Here is a 16808-nt window from a genome sequence, read left to right as displayed (position 1 = left end):
AGTTGACCTCAGATTCCTAAATGCTGGGGTTACAGGCCAACACCACATAAACAATAACTTGTTTGGACTCCTTCTCCACAAGGCTCATCAAGCTCCTCGTGACCGTTCTCTGACGGTAAAGACTTACCCTGGGGAGCAGAAGTGAATGGCCAGCAGCTCTGCCCAACAAGCGAACCTGTTGGGGACAGGAAAGCCCAAGACGTTGACAAAGCCGCCAGGGCAGTAATGGTTGCTAAGAACTTTCAAGGCAAACAAAACTCCTAGAAGAGAATAGAGAACACACCACTATCAACAATTGAAACATAGAATCACTGAGCACAAAGAAAACTAAATATAAAAACCATTACTTGTGATTACATCCAGCTTGCTCCTCTGAAACACAGTCAGTGAGCACGGCAGTCAGATGCTTCAATGGGTCCCGACAGGGAAGTTCAAACTGCTCCCAAGTATAGGACACAGAAGGTGGGAATGGGCCACCAGCAATGGTATCAAATGCCAGGGAACTGTCACTTTACAGTGGCTCATTTTGTGCCATATGGGTATGAACATGAACAAATACCAGTAGTGTGTATTCCTGTAATCTCTATGGAAAAACACTGAAAGCCAAGTGTATGTCTTCTAGTGGAGCTGGAGTTATAGATAACTGTGAGCCGCCTAACAAGGGTACTGGAAATCAAACTTGGGTCCTCTGGAAGAGCAAGATATGTTCTTAACTGCTGAACCATCTCTCCATCACAGTATTTATTTTAATGGCTTCTTGCAAGGCACAAGCAACATCATTCCCTCAGTAACCTTGGACCAATTCAGTTCTCTCCCTTCTGTGCTTATGAGTCTTATGCAAAACTGTGGGAGATATCAAGTACAACTTGTGAAAATAAAGGTGGCACAGGTTGTCTTCTAGGCTTGTCCTTCAGGAATTCCTCTCATCCTTGGGTGTACTGGGATAAAGGAAAGGTGACATTTAGAGGTTTCATCTGCAAGTAGGATATCTACGGGACCTCATCTGCCCCGGGAAGCCTTCTGAGCCTTGAGGACCAGCTCGCAGTGAACCCCAGGCTTCTGTAGCTCCTTGACTGCCTATATGTAAGAATTCCACTTGCTTAGTGTTACCTGTTGCATACAAATGTATTATGCCTCACTGGACTCAAGATGAGATGGTAACCAGTGTACCCTGATCCTGCTTCACAGGCATACTCAGCTTCTGAGAACACTCTTTTGTAAAGACCCCCAGGAGTCCCTTCACAGCATTAGCACGAGGGAGCCAGGTGCACACTTCCACTACTATAAAACTATCTTCTAGCAGGCCCTAGTTCTCAGTGCCTGCGGATGCAGATGCAGCATAACATGGGACAGCCTAAATGATGCCTTCTTATACCCCAGTCAGTTTGCTCTTCAAGATGCAGGCCCCAGCAGCTGTTAACAACTCAGGATCCTGTCCCCTTATCAACTAGGAAAGGAAACAGGCAACCTCCCTAGTGGCCCTCATAAGTATTTCCTGAGAAAGTGCCCGCCTTACCTGAGAAACCAACAGCACAGCTCTTCCTGAAGTCAGGCTGATTCATGAATTCAGCAAGAGCAAACTGCAGGAGCAAATACACTAACCCGGTGAGTAAGGAGAAGGTGGTGATGACGTAGGCAAACCACCTGCTTCCCAGTCTTCTTTCCAGCTTTATTCCTTTCCAGAGCATGGATACCATGTTGAAATACAAATGCCAGTCATCTACATGGTGCAAGGGAGAAAGCAGCAAACGCTGCCAGTCTTTTTGCTGGTAACACTTTTCCACGCTGAGGCAGGAATAGTACAGGGGCTTCAAAGGATTCAGGAAGAGCCAGACATTGAGAGCCAATGTCGCCAGGGTAACAGGTGGAATATTGTTGATCCCAATATGGAACACTTGAGAAAGGAGCATAAGGAGCCCAACGTTGATCCCTCTTGATCTCCGATGCATGACTGGGTATCAGGAGCACAGATGGGGAACTGTGATTAAGGATTAGGAACCCTGAAGGGACACAGAAAACAGCACCTGAAACACACATGCACATGAAGTCCATCAGCTGAGAACCCTGTGTTGCCAGGACATTTGCTGGAAGAGAGGCACACACTGGCAAATCCACTTCTCATCCCAACAGAGATATTTATTTTTACTAACTTCTTTCACATCCTAAAATCGAAATTTTATCCCAGGTCCCAGTAGACTTAAGGACAGCTATGATGTCCCTGACCAATATGATCATGAACTTGTAATGTATCTTCCTTATTAAAGTAATTAGTTAATTAAATTAAAAGGTAAGCCTAGCAACCCAAGTGTGACCCTTTGGCCCACAAAAAGGTAGAAAGAGAAAACCACTTCCACAAAGTTGTCATCTGACCTACACAGGTGTACTGTGGTATGCACACCCATAATACACTCATTATACACACACACACACACACACACACACACACACACACACACTGATAGTAATAGTAATAATAATAGAAAAGACAAGGACTAGGGAGAAGGCTCAGTGTGCAAAGCATGCTATATAAACATGAAACTCTGAATCCAATTATCCAGAGTGAGGACCAACATATGAGGTTGCCCCCTGACCTCCACATGCATGCCATGGCACATGTGTGCCAACACTCACCCATGTTAAGTCATACACACACATCATACACATGTACACATACACATATCATATACACATAAGCACACATCATAAACACATAAAAAAGGTTAAAAAAAACCCAGACCATTTGGATGATGTCAATCAGCCTACAAAGATAGTATGCAAACATTAAGTAATTTGAATCAAATCCTTGCCAAGTCTCTATCTCTTCTATTATTTTTAGCAGAAACACTCAAAATGCCAAAAAGTAGGTTTGTGGGGCTGGAGAGATGGCTCAGAGGTTAAGAGCACCAACTGCCCTTCCAGAGGTCCTCAGTTCAATTCCCAGCACCCACATGATGGCTCATAACCATCTGTAATGAGATCTAGCACCCTCTTCTTTATATATAATAAATAAATAGATTTTTTTAAAAAGTAGGTTTGTGAGCATATTATGGTCTAACCCAATTTTCATACTACCAGGTGACAACTCCCTAAATTCTTCATTGGCCATAAGCTTTTAAAAACTTACCTATGTGCCAAATCCTACACTGAAAAAAATACAGTCCTTGTTTATAAGCTCTCTTGTCACCAAGAAGTAAACCAACCACGGCCACAGGATGTTGTAAGCACAGAGAGGGAGCCCAAGGACACAGGCGCACAGTTCTGCCAGAGGTGGTGACAGACTGTCTGTCCATGTGAGTTCATTTGAGTTAGTGACAAGGGGGAGTTCTGTGAGCTAGAGGCCCTCCACTTCACCCTCCAGACTGCAGCTGGCATTGTGACATGCTTTGGGTGACAGAAAGCAGAGGGGTGCATACTACAAGAAGCCCCAAGGTGTACTGCAGGTGTCTGTTCCTGTGTGGGCTTATGTCTGGGCCAGTCAGCACAGGCTCCTGTCCTCCGATGGTCCTGGCCACCAGTCAGCTAACCATGAGACACAGAGCTGCCTGGCTGACACAGATGTAAAGCAGAGGCCAATGAGCCCATCCTAATTTGAACCGTGGAGAGGTAAGTAAGTCCTCCAGTGGTTTGCGAAGCCCAATTACTAATACAGAAGGTATTGACTTTGGAGAAGGACTGGTGGTTCTTGTTCATGAGAGGACGGGGTGGGGGTGGGTAGAGACAGACTAAAAACAGGTCCATAAAAAGGATCAAGGGTTTGAAAAGAAGAACAGAAAGTAGGGGGGTGGGGAGTCAGGTAGAGATACAGGAAAAACATGCAGAGATGGTGACAGATGTTCAGAAAAATGTTCATTTACGGATGTGTCTTTTCGTATGGAGATTTCTCAGCTCCCAACTCCAGGTAGTAGTAACTGAGCACACTAGACAGTGCATGGGCTTTATACAAATGATGCAACTATACTTTAATTTTAAAAAATTAAAATATTTAAATAAAAAGTTTCTTATTCTTCTATATAGCAATATAATGAATTTTAGTCATCTTCACATCATCCCCCCCCAACTCTACCACTGGCACCCTTCTAGACAAATCCCCCTTCCCCATGTACTTTCATGTTTTCTTCTTGTGAATTTAGAGTTACTCACTGGAGTACGGCATGGAGCAAGGGCCTCTTATCTGTGGCTATATCACTGAAGATAGTGAGTGATACACCCGCCCCCACCCAAGCTTTGACCAAGCTTTGATTGCTGATAATCCTTTGGGGAAGGATGTGGCCTCACTGGTCCCTCCTTCATCCATGATGAAGTGTTGATGGGCCCAATCTTGTACAGATTGTGTGTAGAGAACCATGGCTGTATTGAGTTCATGAGCGCAATGGCTATGTCATGCCCAGAAGACATCTTTTTACTCCACATCTCCCTCCCCATTCTCAGCTCTTACATTCTTTCCACTGCCTCTTCTGAGAATGTTCCCTGAACCTCTGAGGATGGATCATGGTGATTTGAATGAGAACGGTTCCTACAGGCTCAGATGTTTGAATACTTGGTCTCAAGGTAGTGGAACTACTGGAGAAGGATTGGAAGGTATGGCCTTGTTAGTGTGTCATAGCAGGCTGGCTTTAAGGTTTCAAAAGTATCATGCCACTTTCAGTATGTTCTCAGCCTCCTGCTTCTGAGGTTTGAAGGCGTGCTCTCATCGATTCCTGCCATCATGCCTTCACTCTGCTATCATGGACTCTAATCCACTGGAACTATAAGCACAATTAAACAATTTCTTGTATAGGTTGCCTTGGTCATGGTGTTTTTAATCACAGCAGCAGAAAAGTTACTAATACAGGTATTAAAGTTGTTCAAGTTGGGGCAGAATACTCCACCATCATTTATTCTCAGCCCTTTGTTTGGACAGCTATGGATTTCTGCATTAACCAATGCCTGCTGCAGTAAGAAGTTTATCTGAGGAAGGTGTGCTAGATAGTCTTATGCCAACTTGATACAAAGTATTGAGAAGAGAGAAGCTCAATTAAGAAAATGCTTCCATAAGATCAAGCTGTTGGCAAGCCAGTAGGGCATTTTCCTAATTAGTGACTGATAGTGGAGGGCCCAGCTCACTGTGGTTGTTACTACCCCTGGGCTGGTGATCCCAGGCTCTTTAACAAAGCAAGCTGAGCAAACCAGGAGAAGCAAGCCAGTAAGCAGCACCCCTCCATGGCCTCTGCATCAGCTCCTGCCTCCAGGTTCTTGCTGTTTGAGTTCTTGTCCTGGCTTCCTTTGGTGATGGACTATGATGGGGAACTGTAAGCCAAAGAAACCCTTTCCTCCCCAACTTGCTTTTGGTCATGGTGTTTCACCACAGCAATAGGAACCCCAACTAAGACAGCAGGCTAAGAACAGCACTTTTGGGGTATGAACATGAGTACTTGGAAAGCGGTAGACAACATGGTTGTTCAGCAGAACAACAGTGGGAAATTCCCCTACTAGAGCCTAGAACCTCTACAGACAAGGTTTATTAAACCAGCATATTAAACCAGAAGACCAGGACACCTTTATGATCATCTCTATCTGTCCCACAGCTTTATCAACCTTCCCATCATGTGATGTACATTTCTCTACCTTTCAGAACACTCTATCAACTTCATAGAAAGAAAGGAACCTGTGAGTCACTTAAAACGCACTGAGAGATTGCTTTGCCAGAACTATCTGACAAACAAAACGCCATTTTAATTATGTGGTAATATACACTAGACAGCACTATATCAAGGCTGTGGCAGAGACATTGAAGATTTCTTGAATATTGATGGGGAAATTAGCCATATTTACTTTTAATGAGAAATTAAAAATTAAACAGGTATGTAATAAAAACTACACGGCTAGAATAAACAAAGAAACTGAATTCATAACTTGAGAAACCAGAGCGTCTCTGGGGGAATAGAAAGGGAAAAGAAACTAATTACAGGGAATTTTCAATTCTACTTGCAAAGCAGAAAATATTTCACCATTATCATTTACCAAGGCAGTATATATCTCAATTTTCAGATTTAAATGTTCAATAAGAACTGAAACCATTAAATTGCAAGAATATATACCAGCTATAAATTCTATTCCCAATTTGGTATGTGATACTAACCAAATTAATTCCACAAGAGAAACAGACATGATAGAGTCTTAATGGGAATAATTAAACGCCGTGCTGAAGACTGGGGTCTCTGTATTATTGTAAGGGCAACAAATTCACTGAAATCATCTTACACTGTGTGGCTCCCTCTCCAAGACACTGTTTATTGTCACACAGCTGAGAAAGATCAATGGTGTGCCATTACTGCTCTGAGACCTTTGGCAAATTTCATTTAACAATTTTACATAAATATTCTTTTTTAAAAAATCATAGGGGAAATGTGATTAACAAGTATTTATCAAAGGCCTGTTAGTGCCCAGGCTGCGAGTTTTCTAAATATCCCACTTTCTAAACACTTAAGCTTAGAATTCTCTAAATGGAGACATAATTCACATAGCACAATAACCACACTCTTGAAGCGCAAGCTAAGGGGATTTTAGTACTCATAGGTTGTGTAACCATAAGCAGTATTCCAGAACTTTCTTGGTGCCAAAAACAAACCCCATGCCTTATAGCAATCTCAATGCCTCTCTTCCCCTAGATCTTACTAATTATCCGCCTAATTCCTGTCCATTGTTCTGGACTTCTCATGTAAGTAAGATTATTCAATACAGAGCATCTGACTTCTTTTTCTTATTCCAAAGATCACTCATATTATACCAATACTTGTTATATTCGAGGAATATTTCATTGTATAGATGCACCATATCTTCTTTCTCTACTCATCAGGTGGGATTGTCCACTGTTTGCAGCATAATGCTCCCATAATCCTAGTGTGTTATTCTCTGTATGAACACGCACTCCTAGGAGTAGAGTTACTGGGAAAAACAGCAACTCTGTCTTAACTTGGAATAAATTGGTTTTCAAACTCACGCACCATTGTGTACTCACTCTGGTAGGGTGCCAAGCCTCCGATTTCATCATATTAAGAACCTTTGCTTTTTATCCGTGTCTCTTATTCTAGCTTTCCTACTGAGTATGAAGTGGTATGCATGTACATCTCCATAATGTAAGACTAATGATATGATAACATGCTAACTTTACATTACTGAGAATATGCATTCAGACATGTTCACTGCATACAAGTGTGCTCAACTCACCCCTTATCCTCGAAAAATCAGAGAACAAGCTTGGATCAAGAGAAAGCACCACAAAGAAAGGTGAAATCACAAAGAAAGCACCTGGCTGAACTGCAAAAATTGGCACCACAATTCCTCTGGGCTAGGGGATGTTGAGAGGAAAACTGGATGCCCTTCAACAGCATGGCACAGCTAAGATGAACACATCAGCCTGTAAATAGTGCAAAATCCTTTCAAATGTACACAGAGGGTGGGTGTTTCTAATTACTGCAAACCATGCAAAATGCTATTGAAAGAGAAAATGTTCACACTGAAAATAAAAATATCTCTGCTTTCTTAATTGCAAGAGACAGATAACAAAGTGATGCCTAACAAACAGCACATTAACATATTCAAAGGACCATGAGAACAGCCAGAAAACACCAGTGCATCTTGCCCTTGCTTGGCTCAGTGCGCCTGCTTTCTCTACGACAGGATAAGTTGACCTGGAACATTCTTAGAAAGCTTACCATTCATGACTCTTCAAGCACAAACTTAAGAAACTACTTTCTCTACTTGTCACTGAAGAGTCAATGGAGGAGACTGTTTTCACTCAGCACCATAACACAATTTATTTTATTCCTCTAATAAATCTTATTGGCACAATTTCATTTTTGAAAAGGTAGTTTCCTTAGCTACTAGGAGATCTGAATTACAATGCAGAAATTCAAGATATTCCTGAAAATTAAAAAAAGTGTAAGATGCATTAACGTTCAGTGAAAGACAATAATTTTTTTTCATTTTTTTATTATTAAGAGATTTTCTATTCATTTTACATACCAATCACAGATTCCCCTCTCCTCCCTCCTCCCAGCCCCCAGCCTTCCTCCCCAACCCACTCCCCATTCCCACCTCCTCCAAGGCAAGGTCTCCCATGGCGGGGTCAGCAGAGCCTGGTACAATCAGTTGAGGCGGGTCCGGGCCCCTCCTCACTGCACCAAGGCTGCACAAAGTGTCCCACCATAGGCACTAGGCTCCAAAAAGCCGGCTCATGTACCAAAGACGAGTCCCAATCCCACTGCCTGGGGGCCCCCTAAACAGTTCAAGCTAAACAACTGGAAAGACAAGAATTTTTTAAACTGACTACTTACCAACAAAATCAGGTCTATTTTCAAATAAATCAATGCATTTCATAAAGGTCTGCTCAAAGTTTTATAAAATGGCTTATAAATTATGCTTTCCAAACTTAACATTTAAATATTAAATATAATAGCAGATGGTATGGCTTCACATCATTACACCATGTTCAATTTACCAGAAAGCATCATCTACCTAAGTTGACTAATAAATAGGGAGTCCTGGGGGAGGCAGTGTGGAACCTTCATCAGACGCCATAATCAGCTGATGACAAGTTGCACACAAACAACAATTCTTTCTAGCCTCCTAAAATCTGTTAAGTGGCTTCGTGAACTGTACTAATGACAAAATCTAAGGGAATTGGAATCGGGCTCTGTTTTCTTACTTCCCATTTAACAGAGAAATATAAAGAGATGGAGACAATAAAATGAATAAAAACGGACTTCATGAATAAAACATGAATACTGGAATCAAATTTTATTATGAAAGTAATGGGAGTCTAGTCTTCATGAATACCATGACACTCTCAATAATTACATTCCAGTATCTATTCATGGTAATGCCCATAACTTGGATTCTACTCCAGAGAAAGTACTGTCTTCTTTTAAGGTCTTCAGAGACCTTTAGTACAATGTTTCTCCAAATTCAGAGCCTTTGTTATTACAGCCACCAAGCCTGGAATGCCAGTTTGGAGACTGCCTTATTATCACTGGCTGTGTCTTCTGGTTTTAAGTGAAAAGACCTGGCTTTTAAGAAACGTGGCTCCTCCTTTTTTTTTCCTCATTCACAATCTTCAAAAATTCAAAAACTTCCTCACCCCTTAATGGGACGAAGTCCAACTGTCTTTTATAATAGCTTACCTTTTTTATTTGCAGCAGGATTTTTGTTTTACAATAAAGTTTCAAAACACTAAGAAAAAAATAGCTTGATTAATTAACACCAATCACATGGAAGGCTGACAGAGCTAAAACATGATAATGTGGAGGAGTGAGGATTTAATATCCCAGATAAATGAGCAGCCATTAATAACCACAACCCACAAATGCCAGGTCTTCAGCACATTATACTTCCCCCAATCTACTTAAAAAAATCTGATTCAATTTGCTTAAAATTCAATTTCATCACACCACCTCCCCCTGTAAGCCATCAAATACCTTTCTGATCTTGTGAAAATCATGAAGCATGTCATGGTTCACAGGATGGACTTTGGGGTCAAAATCAAAAGGCCCTGGTTTAAATCCTGACTTAAATGATCTTGAGTAAATCTTTTTGTTTTTGTTGTTGTTTTGTTTGGTTGTTTTGGTTTTTTGTTGTTGTTGTTGTTTTGGTTTTTCGAGACATGGTTTCTCTATGTAACAGGCCTGGCTGTGCTGGAACCTGACTTGTAGACCCGGCTGGCCTCGAACATCAGAGATCCACTGCCTCTGCCTCAAAAACACAGGGATTAAAGGTGTGCACCACCACACCTGGAACTTGAGCAAATTTTTTTTCTATTTTTTAAATTTTATAATTTAATTTAATTTTACATATCAGCCATGGGTTCCCCTGTCCTCTCGCCCCTTCCCCCCCCCCGCCTTCTCCTCAGCCCACCCCCCCATTCCCATCTCCTCCAGGGCAAAGACTCTCCTGGGGATTCAGCTCAGGCTGGTAGATTCAGTCCAGGCAGGTCCAGTCCCCTCCTCCCAGACTGAGCAAAGTGTCCCTACATAGGCCCCAGAGCTCTCATCCAGTGACTGGTGGAAGTGGATGCAGAGATCCACGGCTGGCCGGGAACCAGGTGGAGCTCCAGGAGTCCAATTGGTAGGAAAGAGGAGGGATTGTATGAGCGAGAATTGTTGAGACCATGATTGGAAAAAGCACAGGGACAAATAGCCAAACTAATGGAAACACATGAACTATGAACCAAAAGCTGTGGAGCCCCCAACTGGATCGGTGAGACAGTTGAATAGCTTGAACTGTTTGGGAGGCCCCCAGGCTGTGGGACCTGAACCTGTCCTTAGTGCAAGAGCTGGCTGTTTGAGTAAATTCTTAATCATTGCCTGAACCCCTTGCCTTTGACGCTGGCACTAAATAACAAGACCTCCCTTCGAGAACCGATGAATAACAACAATTCCTGAAACATAAGAACGGTAGGTATCCGCTGATAACACATCTTTGTCATTATCATTGACCCACTTAAGCTCAGCCTAGGAACTAAAGTCTTATGATGATCTCTACACTTTTCAATAAGGGCTGATAGATGCACATGTAGTTTAAAAGTGGACATGTGTAACTTGTCTCATTTCACTTAGTTCTTAGAAGATTATGAAAACATGCTTTGTTTTATATACTAGCTGGTCTGCCCACCACTCATCAAGAAAATCACCTGTGTTGGTGCCCACCCTGAAGCTGTTATCTACAGAAACAGCACAGTGGTGCTTCTCTGCCCTTGACTCTTAAAATGCTGAAACACCTGGCCTCCACTTGCTCTGTCCAAGGTGCTTCATACACAAAGCCATCTCTGCAGATGGACAGTCACATGGGCCCGCTCACGCTCACCTCCATGATAAACAGTCAGGTGGGCTCTCTTCACACCAGAGGGAATGGAAGCAGAGTACAGACACCATCCACTTACAGTGCATGTTCCCAATTCCAAACCCAGTGAATACCCCTTCAGTAATCCTGGGGTGAAACTGTAACAGAAATTCTATTTTCCTTATACAGATAAGAAAGACTGAGGGGACAATACCCATACAACGGACTATTAGGACTCACATCCAGCTCTTAGGCAGACTTTGCTGTGTAGGAGCCAAGCCCCTTGATGCTTGTGTTTTACAAGAGCAACAATGACTGTCCCAGCTGCTCACCTACCTGCACATCACTCATGAAAGCCAAGTTCCCTGTTCTGCATTCGTTCAACGGGTAACAAGAGCCTCAGTATGTAAACAAAAATCTGTTGAAGCTGTGATGGTGGAGAAGACCAGGAAATAGTTCGATGTCCTGCTACCTAGCCAGGGTCTTCTGACATAAGTCACAAGATGAGAAATTCTTATTAAAAAGTATGACATGCAACAGACAGCACTCCCAGCACTTGGGAGGCTGAGGCAGGCAGATCTCTGTGGGTCTGAGGCCACCCTGGACTACAGAGTGAGTTCTAGGATAGCCAGGGCTACAAAAACAAAACAAATAACAAAGTCTGACACCTATTCACTTCCATATGAATACTTCTTGGAGGAAAAAAAAACCAAAGCCTGAAGCAATACCTTAACAGTACTGAAAGGAATCAATTTTGTTTCATTTTAGATCAACATTTATTTATAACATGTACCATGAAGTTTAATTAGAACTTAATGAGATCTGTCATTAAAAGTGTGATAATGTCAATTATTTAAAAGTAGAAAGTAAATCTTGTTAGATGCTTTTTGAAGCCCTTAATTCAACCCACTATACACAGGTACTATTCACTAGGTGAAGGAAAATTCACCCCTCAAAGTTTTGTAAGCCAGAAAGCAGAGACTGGAGCAACAGAGTGATGTCACTGTGATGAGAGCCTTAGAGGTGGTAGGAAAGAGTTCACCGTGTGGACTAATCACTTCCCAAGTGATCCACCTCCAAATACCACACATGGGGTTTTCTGGAGTCAGGAGGATATTTGGAGCCCACTGACATGCAAGCAGCCTTACCCGTGTAAGCCCAGAATTGCTGAAGCAAAGGAGAGTTGGTAGCTATGGAAAAGAGTTTAAATTAAATATGGTGCAACTGTTTCAAATTAGGTGGTCCTCCATTCTGAAACTTAAAATGCATATCTGAGACAATAAACACAATCAGGGTAGAGACTTGAAGATGAGGTGGTTCTGCTCTTTGGACTTCACAAAACCCACATGAAGCAGTGTTAACACTGAGTCAGAGTGTTGGTAAAAGGTGACATCCACTGCACCTAATTAGGAAGATGGCAGAGCAAAGAGGTTAGACTCTAGCCTCTGCCCTGACCTCATCACTAAAGAGGGAGACATACGGCTTGAATAAATAAAAAGGAAAACAGGAAAACAAACTACCCCTACTCCCACATCAAAAACTTGTTAGATTTTCTTTTACTCTTTTGGGGAGCCCGCCATCCAGCTCTCAAATAAATCACATACAGAGACTTATTCTTAGTTATAAATGGCCAGCCTTAGCTTGACTTGTTTCTTGCCAGTTTTCCTTAGCTTAAATTATCCTGTTTACCTTTTGCCTTTGGGCTTTTCCCATTCTCTTACTTCTGTAAATCTTACTCTTATTCCATGGCTTGCTATGTAGCTGGGTGACTGACCCCTGGAGTCCTCTTCCTCTGGCTCTTCTTTTTCCCCCAGATTTCTCCTTCTATATATTCTTTCTGCCTACCAGCCCTGCCTACCCTTTCTCCTGCCTTGCTATTAGCCATTCTGTTCTTTATTAGACCATCAGGTGTTTTACACAGGCAAAGTAACACAGCTTCACAGAGTTAAATGCAACATAAACAAAAGTAACACACTTTAAAATAATATTCCCCTAACAAAAACCAACTTTTCTATTCTGCTGAGGACTGGAAGTTGAGAGTAAGAACCATGTGAGATATGTTGACATTAGTAAGAGCAGAACGATCCGGAAAGGAACTGGAGATTCAGGAAATGCTCTGAACTTATCAATAGCAGTAACAACCAAACAGCATATGAACCAGTTCACTTATATTACACAGGGGAAAAAAATGAAGATTCAAAATTACATTCCCCAAGGGAATAGGGACATTAGCCAAAACTAGAAGAAAATGCTTTGATATTGGTGAGCAATGCGCAGGGCTCCCCAGATATGAAGATTAACCCTTTCAACTTGACAGGACCAAGAATCACCTAGAAGACTAGCTTTGGGGCATGCCAATGAGGAATCCCCTTGATTAGGTTAACTGGGGTAGGAAGAGCCACCTTGAGAGTGAGCAGCACCATTGCCTGGGCTGGAATCCCAGACTGAATAAAAAAGAAGAGAGCTGAACATTATATTCACCTTCCTGCTTCCTGACAGCTGATGCAATGTGACCAGCTGCGTCAAGCTCCAGTCACTATGCCTTCTCGGTCATGGTAAGCCTTGGAAGTACAAGCCAAAATACACCCTTCCTTCCTTTCGTGGCTCTCCTCCAATATTTTGTCAAAGCAATGAGATGAGTAACACCCAAGGCAACATGGATTTTGAAAAGTAACAAATCAGAATGATATGATGGTCACACAGGCCACAGTAACCCCAGCTAGCCTATACCTGCTCAGTTCAGTTGAGCCCTCACCTTTGTGGCTCTGGATCCCCTAAACCATCAACTTCTGGAATGATATATTTCTTGAGCTGAAACATCAGGCTGCTTTGCAGCCCACAGTTCTGAAAATCTGAGTCTAGCATCTATTGTTTTAAATGATTGTTAAGTAAAAAACAAACAAACAAAAAACCCTACATATTTCTACTATGCTACTGATTCTAAAAATACACATCAAAAATAAGTGAGACCACTGGCCAACTTTACACACATACATAGCACTCGTTAATCTTTGGTTATGCGTTCACTTCGAGAGTAAGACTATCCCGGCCAACCCTCTGACAATGATGAAGCAGAGCCTATCAGTACTCATCGTGTGGACAAGCCGAGATTTAGCTATAATAACGTGGCTCAGGTGTCACTGCTTTAAATGACACCATGGGCCAATTTGCAGAAAAGCTGGACGTTGTAACCCTCCAGGGTCCCTGGCTTCGGTCCTGCCCAAGGAACCATCTTTGTATTGGTATACAGTACCACTCAGCCTCTGTGTTCCTTGTGCAAAATCTCAGCAGAGCCAGGGGAGGCTTATATTCACCTGATAAGTAGGTGTCTTTCTTCTGCTGAGAGCCTCAGCCATCTGAGTTTAGAGTGTTGTCCTTTGCCACAAGCTTGTGTTATGTGTCAGCTAATACATGTGTTTTTTGAGCAATGTGCCAGTAATATGCAAACTTACTTACCTACTGTAGAATATGGTTAAGTCAAAATGCAATTCAGAGAACTTAGGACTGTTTCCTTGCTTGAGCCAAGCTTTGAAGGGGCGGGGGAGTAGGTAAATGGAGAAAAGGGGTTTTAAAGGAGGATCTAGTGAGCTTGTACTCTCAACGCTGAGAACATGGGTGTCCAGGGAAGAGTGCAGAAATAGCAAATAGTCTGGTGGGTTCTGCTAACACATATCTTTCAAAATAAGCAAATGTGTTCAAACTCACCTGATACTTAGAGAACCATTTGAATATAAATCCATATATGATGCATGCAGACAACTGCACCTAGCTCAGGCAAATGGTACAGAATGGACACACTCCTCAACACCCACCGCTACTCATTCATTTTTAGATCCCATCTTCTTCACCCACTAGACAGTAAGTTAGAGCCTGCAGTCCTGACAAGCACTTTCAGAAGCAAGGCCCAAGGCTTTCTGAATAGAGAGCACCACATTTTCTGCCATACTCACACATACTTCCATTTAGTATATGTAAACCATGCTACCATTAAATATGGTTGACATCTTGTTCTCTTGACATTATCTGTCTCCAAGCTCTTTTGTTCTTAGAGTGATTTTGCATAGCATTATGATTTTTAGCAATGGCTATCTATGTCCTACTCTAGCAGGACTGATAGTACAGTTAGCATTGGGGGGAGTGAGGTGGCTAACCCCTGGGAACAGCTGTTAGTTGGCCATGTCTAGTCTATGATTCTTACATTCCCATCTTTAGCAGAACTCATCAAAGGTCAAGGTTTCCATTATCCAATTATTCTTAAGCACTCTTAACTTACTTGGCCAAATTACAATCTGAAATAAACTCTCTACCTTGCAATTGTGCCTCTATGTCCCTCCATCAAAACTTGTCTTACGTTCCTTCACACACAGACTTTAAAAACCAGATTCCTTCCATTTTAGTATTTGTTTCCTGGAGCATATATCCTAAACATGCCAAGGTTTCATGTCTTGATTACAGTTCTTCAAGGACACAGACATTTGTGTATGGTCGGATGCTTTTAGTGAGAGATATAAGTATAATGTCCAGTTTGGAACTATACGCTAGGCCAGCAATTTTAACAAAGAAGTAATGAAAGAATGGAAACAAGACCCCAAGATCAGATGCTCTGACAACACATCCAGCCCAATGAACTAACTGCATTTACATTCATTGTGCATGTTTCCCTTCCAGACAGCACACAAGGTCAAACTGCTAACCGTCAGTTACAATAAGCTTCTCAACTCCTGGTCAATTACCTGTTTAATAACAAAAGACAGGGCTATGACATCATTATACTTAGAATTAATTTACACAGATCAGCTTCCTGTTAATCAAATACATCTTTAAAAGCATTTAATTATTTTTTTTAACCTAGAAAGCCACAGTCAGCTTTGTTTGATGAAAAGCAATCTTGCTGAATTCCACATGAAAGGCTGTCAGGCTGCTGCTGTGAGACATGGAGGACAAAAGGCTTCAGAGGGCACACTGCCATACTATGGGGTGGCTGGCACAGGCAACAGAAGCTTGATGATGGATAACACAGTCTAACAGTTTCATAACATAAAAGTTGTCGGGGAATGGGGGTGTCAATAGAGGGGCTTGGGGAAAAGGAACATACTGATTCTTTCTGACAAATCTATATCTAAGGTCAAAAATATTAATGCACACAGTATAGGGCAGTGCAGTTCAGGGCATGATCCTTAGGAGGAGCTGCACAACACACTGACCAATGGACCTCAAGAAAATTGTCAGTTTTTCCCCAGGATAACACAGGCCTATTCGGTTTTGTGAGGACCAATGGAGACTTCAAACACCCACACCATACAACCATAAATTGAGAAGTGATAGTGGTTTATGCACATGAGTAAATTAAAACAGATCTTAAGAAAAAAAAGTTGGAAATACTTCTGTTTTATAAGATGGTGATTAACATTTTCTAAGAATTCTATCCCACATGTTTAATATGTATTATGTGACTCAATTATATACACACCTTTTAAACAGTACAGTATATGAAAGAATCGTGAAAGCGGAATTATCATCATTTTCTATTATTGTGCATGTGCATGAAGGTGTTGGGAAGGGTGGGCATGTACCACAGCATTCAAGTGGACATTAGAGAACAATTTTATGGAGTTGGTTTTCAATCCTCCTACCTGTACATAGGCTTCTAGGATTGAACTCAGGCCATCAGGCTTTCAAGGCAAACACCTTTATCCACTGGACCATCTCACTGGCCCCATAAATTACTTTTAATTAAAATAAACTATATAATAAAATCTCAAGCCACTTTTTGTCAAAATTATCTGATACTGTGAGAATTTAATGACCATTTATGGAGATTAAAAGTTAAAAAAAAAAATCTCAAGATGTCAGCTGACAAAATTTTTCTTTTCCCCTTCCTTTTAAAAGTGCTATTGGCTCAACACTAGTGATCAGACTATATTTACACATAAAAAGTGACTGGAAAACTGAAGCTACTAGTTTTGCATATAATCCTCAATTTTGCTCCACAG

General features: G+C 41.7%; 1 protein-coding gene across 7 annotated transcripts in view; it reads right to left on the bottom strand.

Moving 5' to 3' along the window:
- Positions 1–16808, bottom strand: part of Rhbdd1 (rhomboid domain containing 1) — a 125940-nt gene that overhangs the window by 101862 nt on the left and 7270 nt on the right. For 6 of the 7 annotated variants that reach the window (XM_036173366.1, XM_036173369.1, XM_036173364.1 and 3 more), the window contains exons 2-3: positions 1517–2000; positions 128–260 (exon numbers count right to left, since the gene is read on the bottom strand). In XM_036173366.1, the coding sequence (XP_036029259.1) occupies positions 128–260; positions 1517–1949 (566 nt within the window). In that variant the 5' untranslated portion in view covers positions 1950–2000. Of the gene's footprint in view, positions 1–127; positions 261–1516; positions 2025–16808 lie in introns of all 7 variants that reach the window. The other variant, XM_036173365.1, reaches the window with a different exon arrangement.

Source organism: Onychomys torridus, chromosome 23, assembly GCF_903995425.1.
Source record: "Onychomys torridus chromosome 23, mOncTor1.1, whole genome shotgun sequence".
Lineage (NCBI taxonomy): Eukaryota > Metazoa > Chordata > Mammalia > Rodentia > Cricetidae > Onychomys > Onychomys torridus.
Note: the sequence above shows the minus strand (reverse complement) of the source record. Positions and strands in the feature narration are given on the sequence as shown.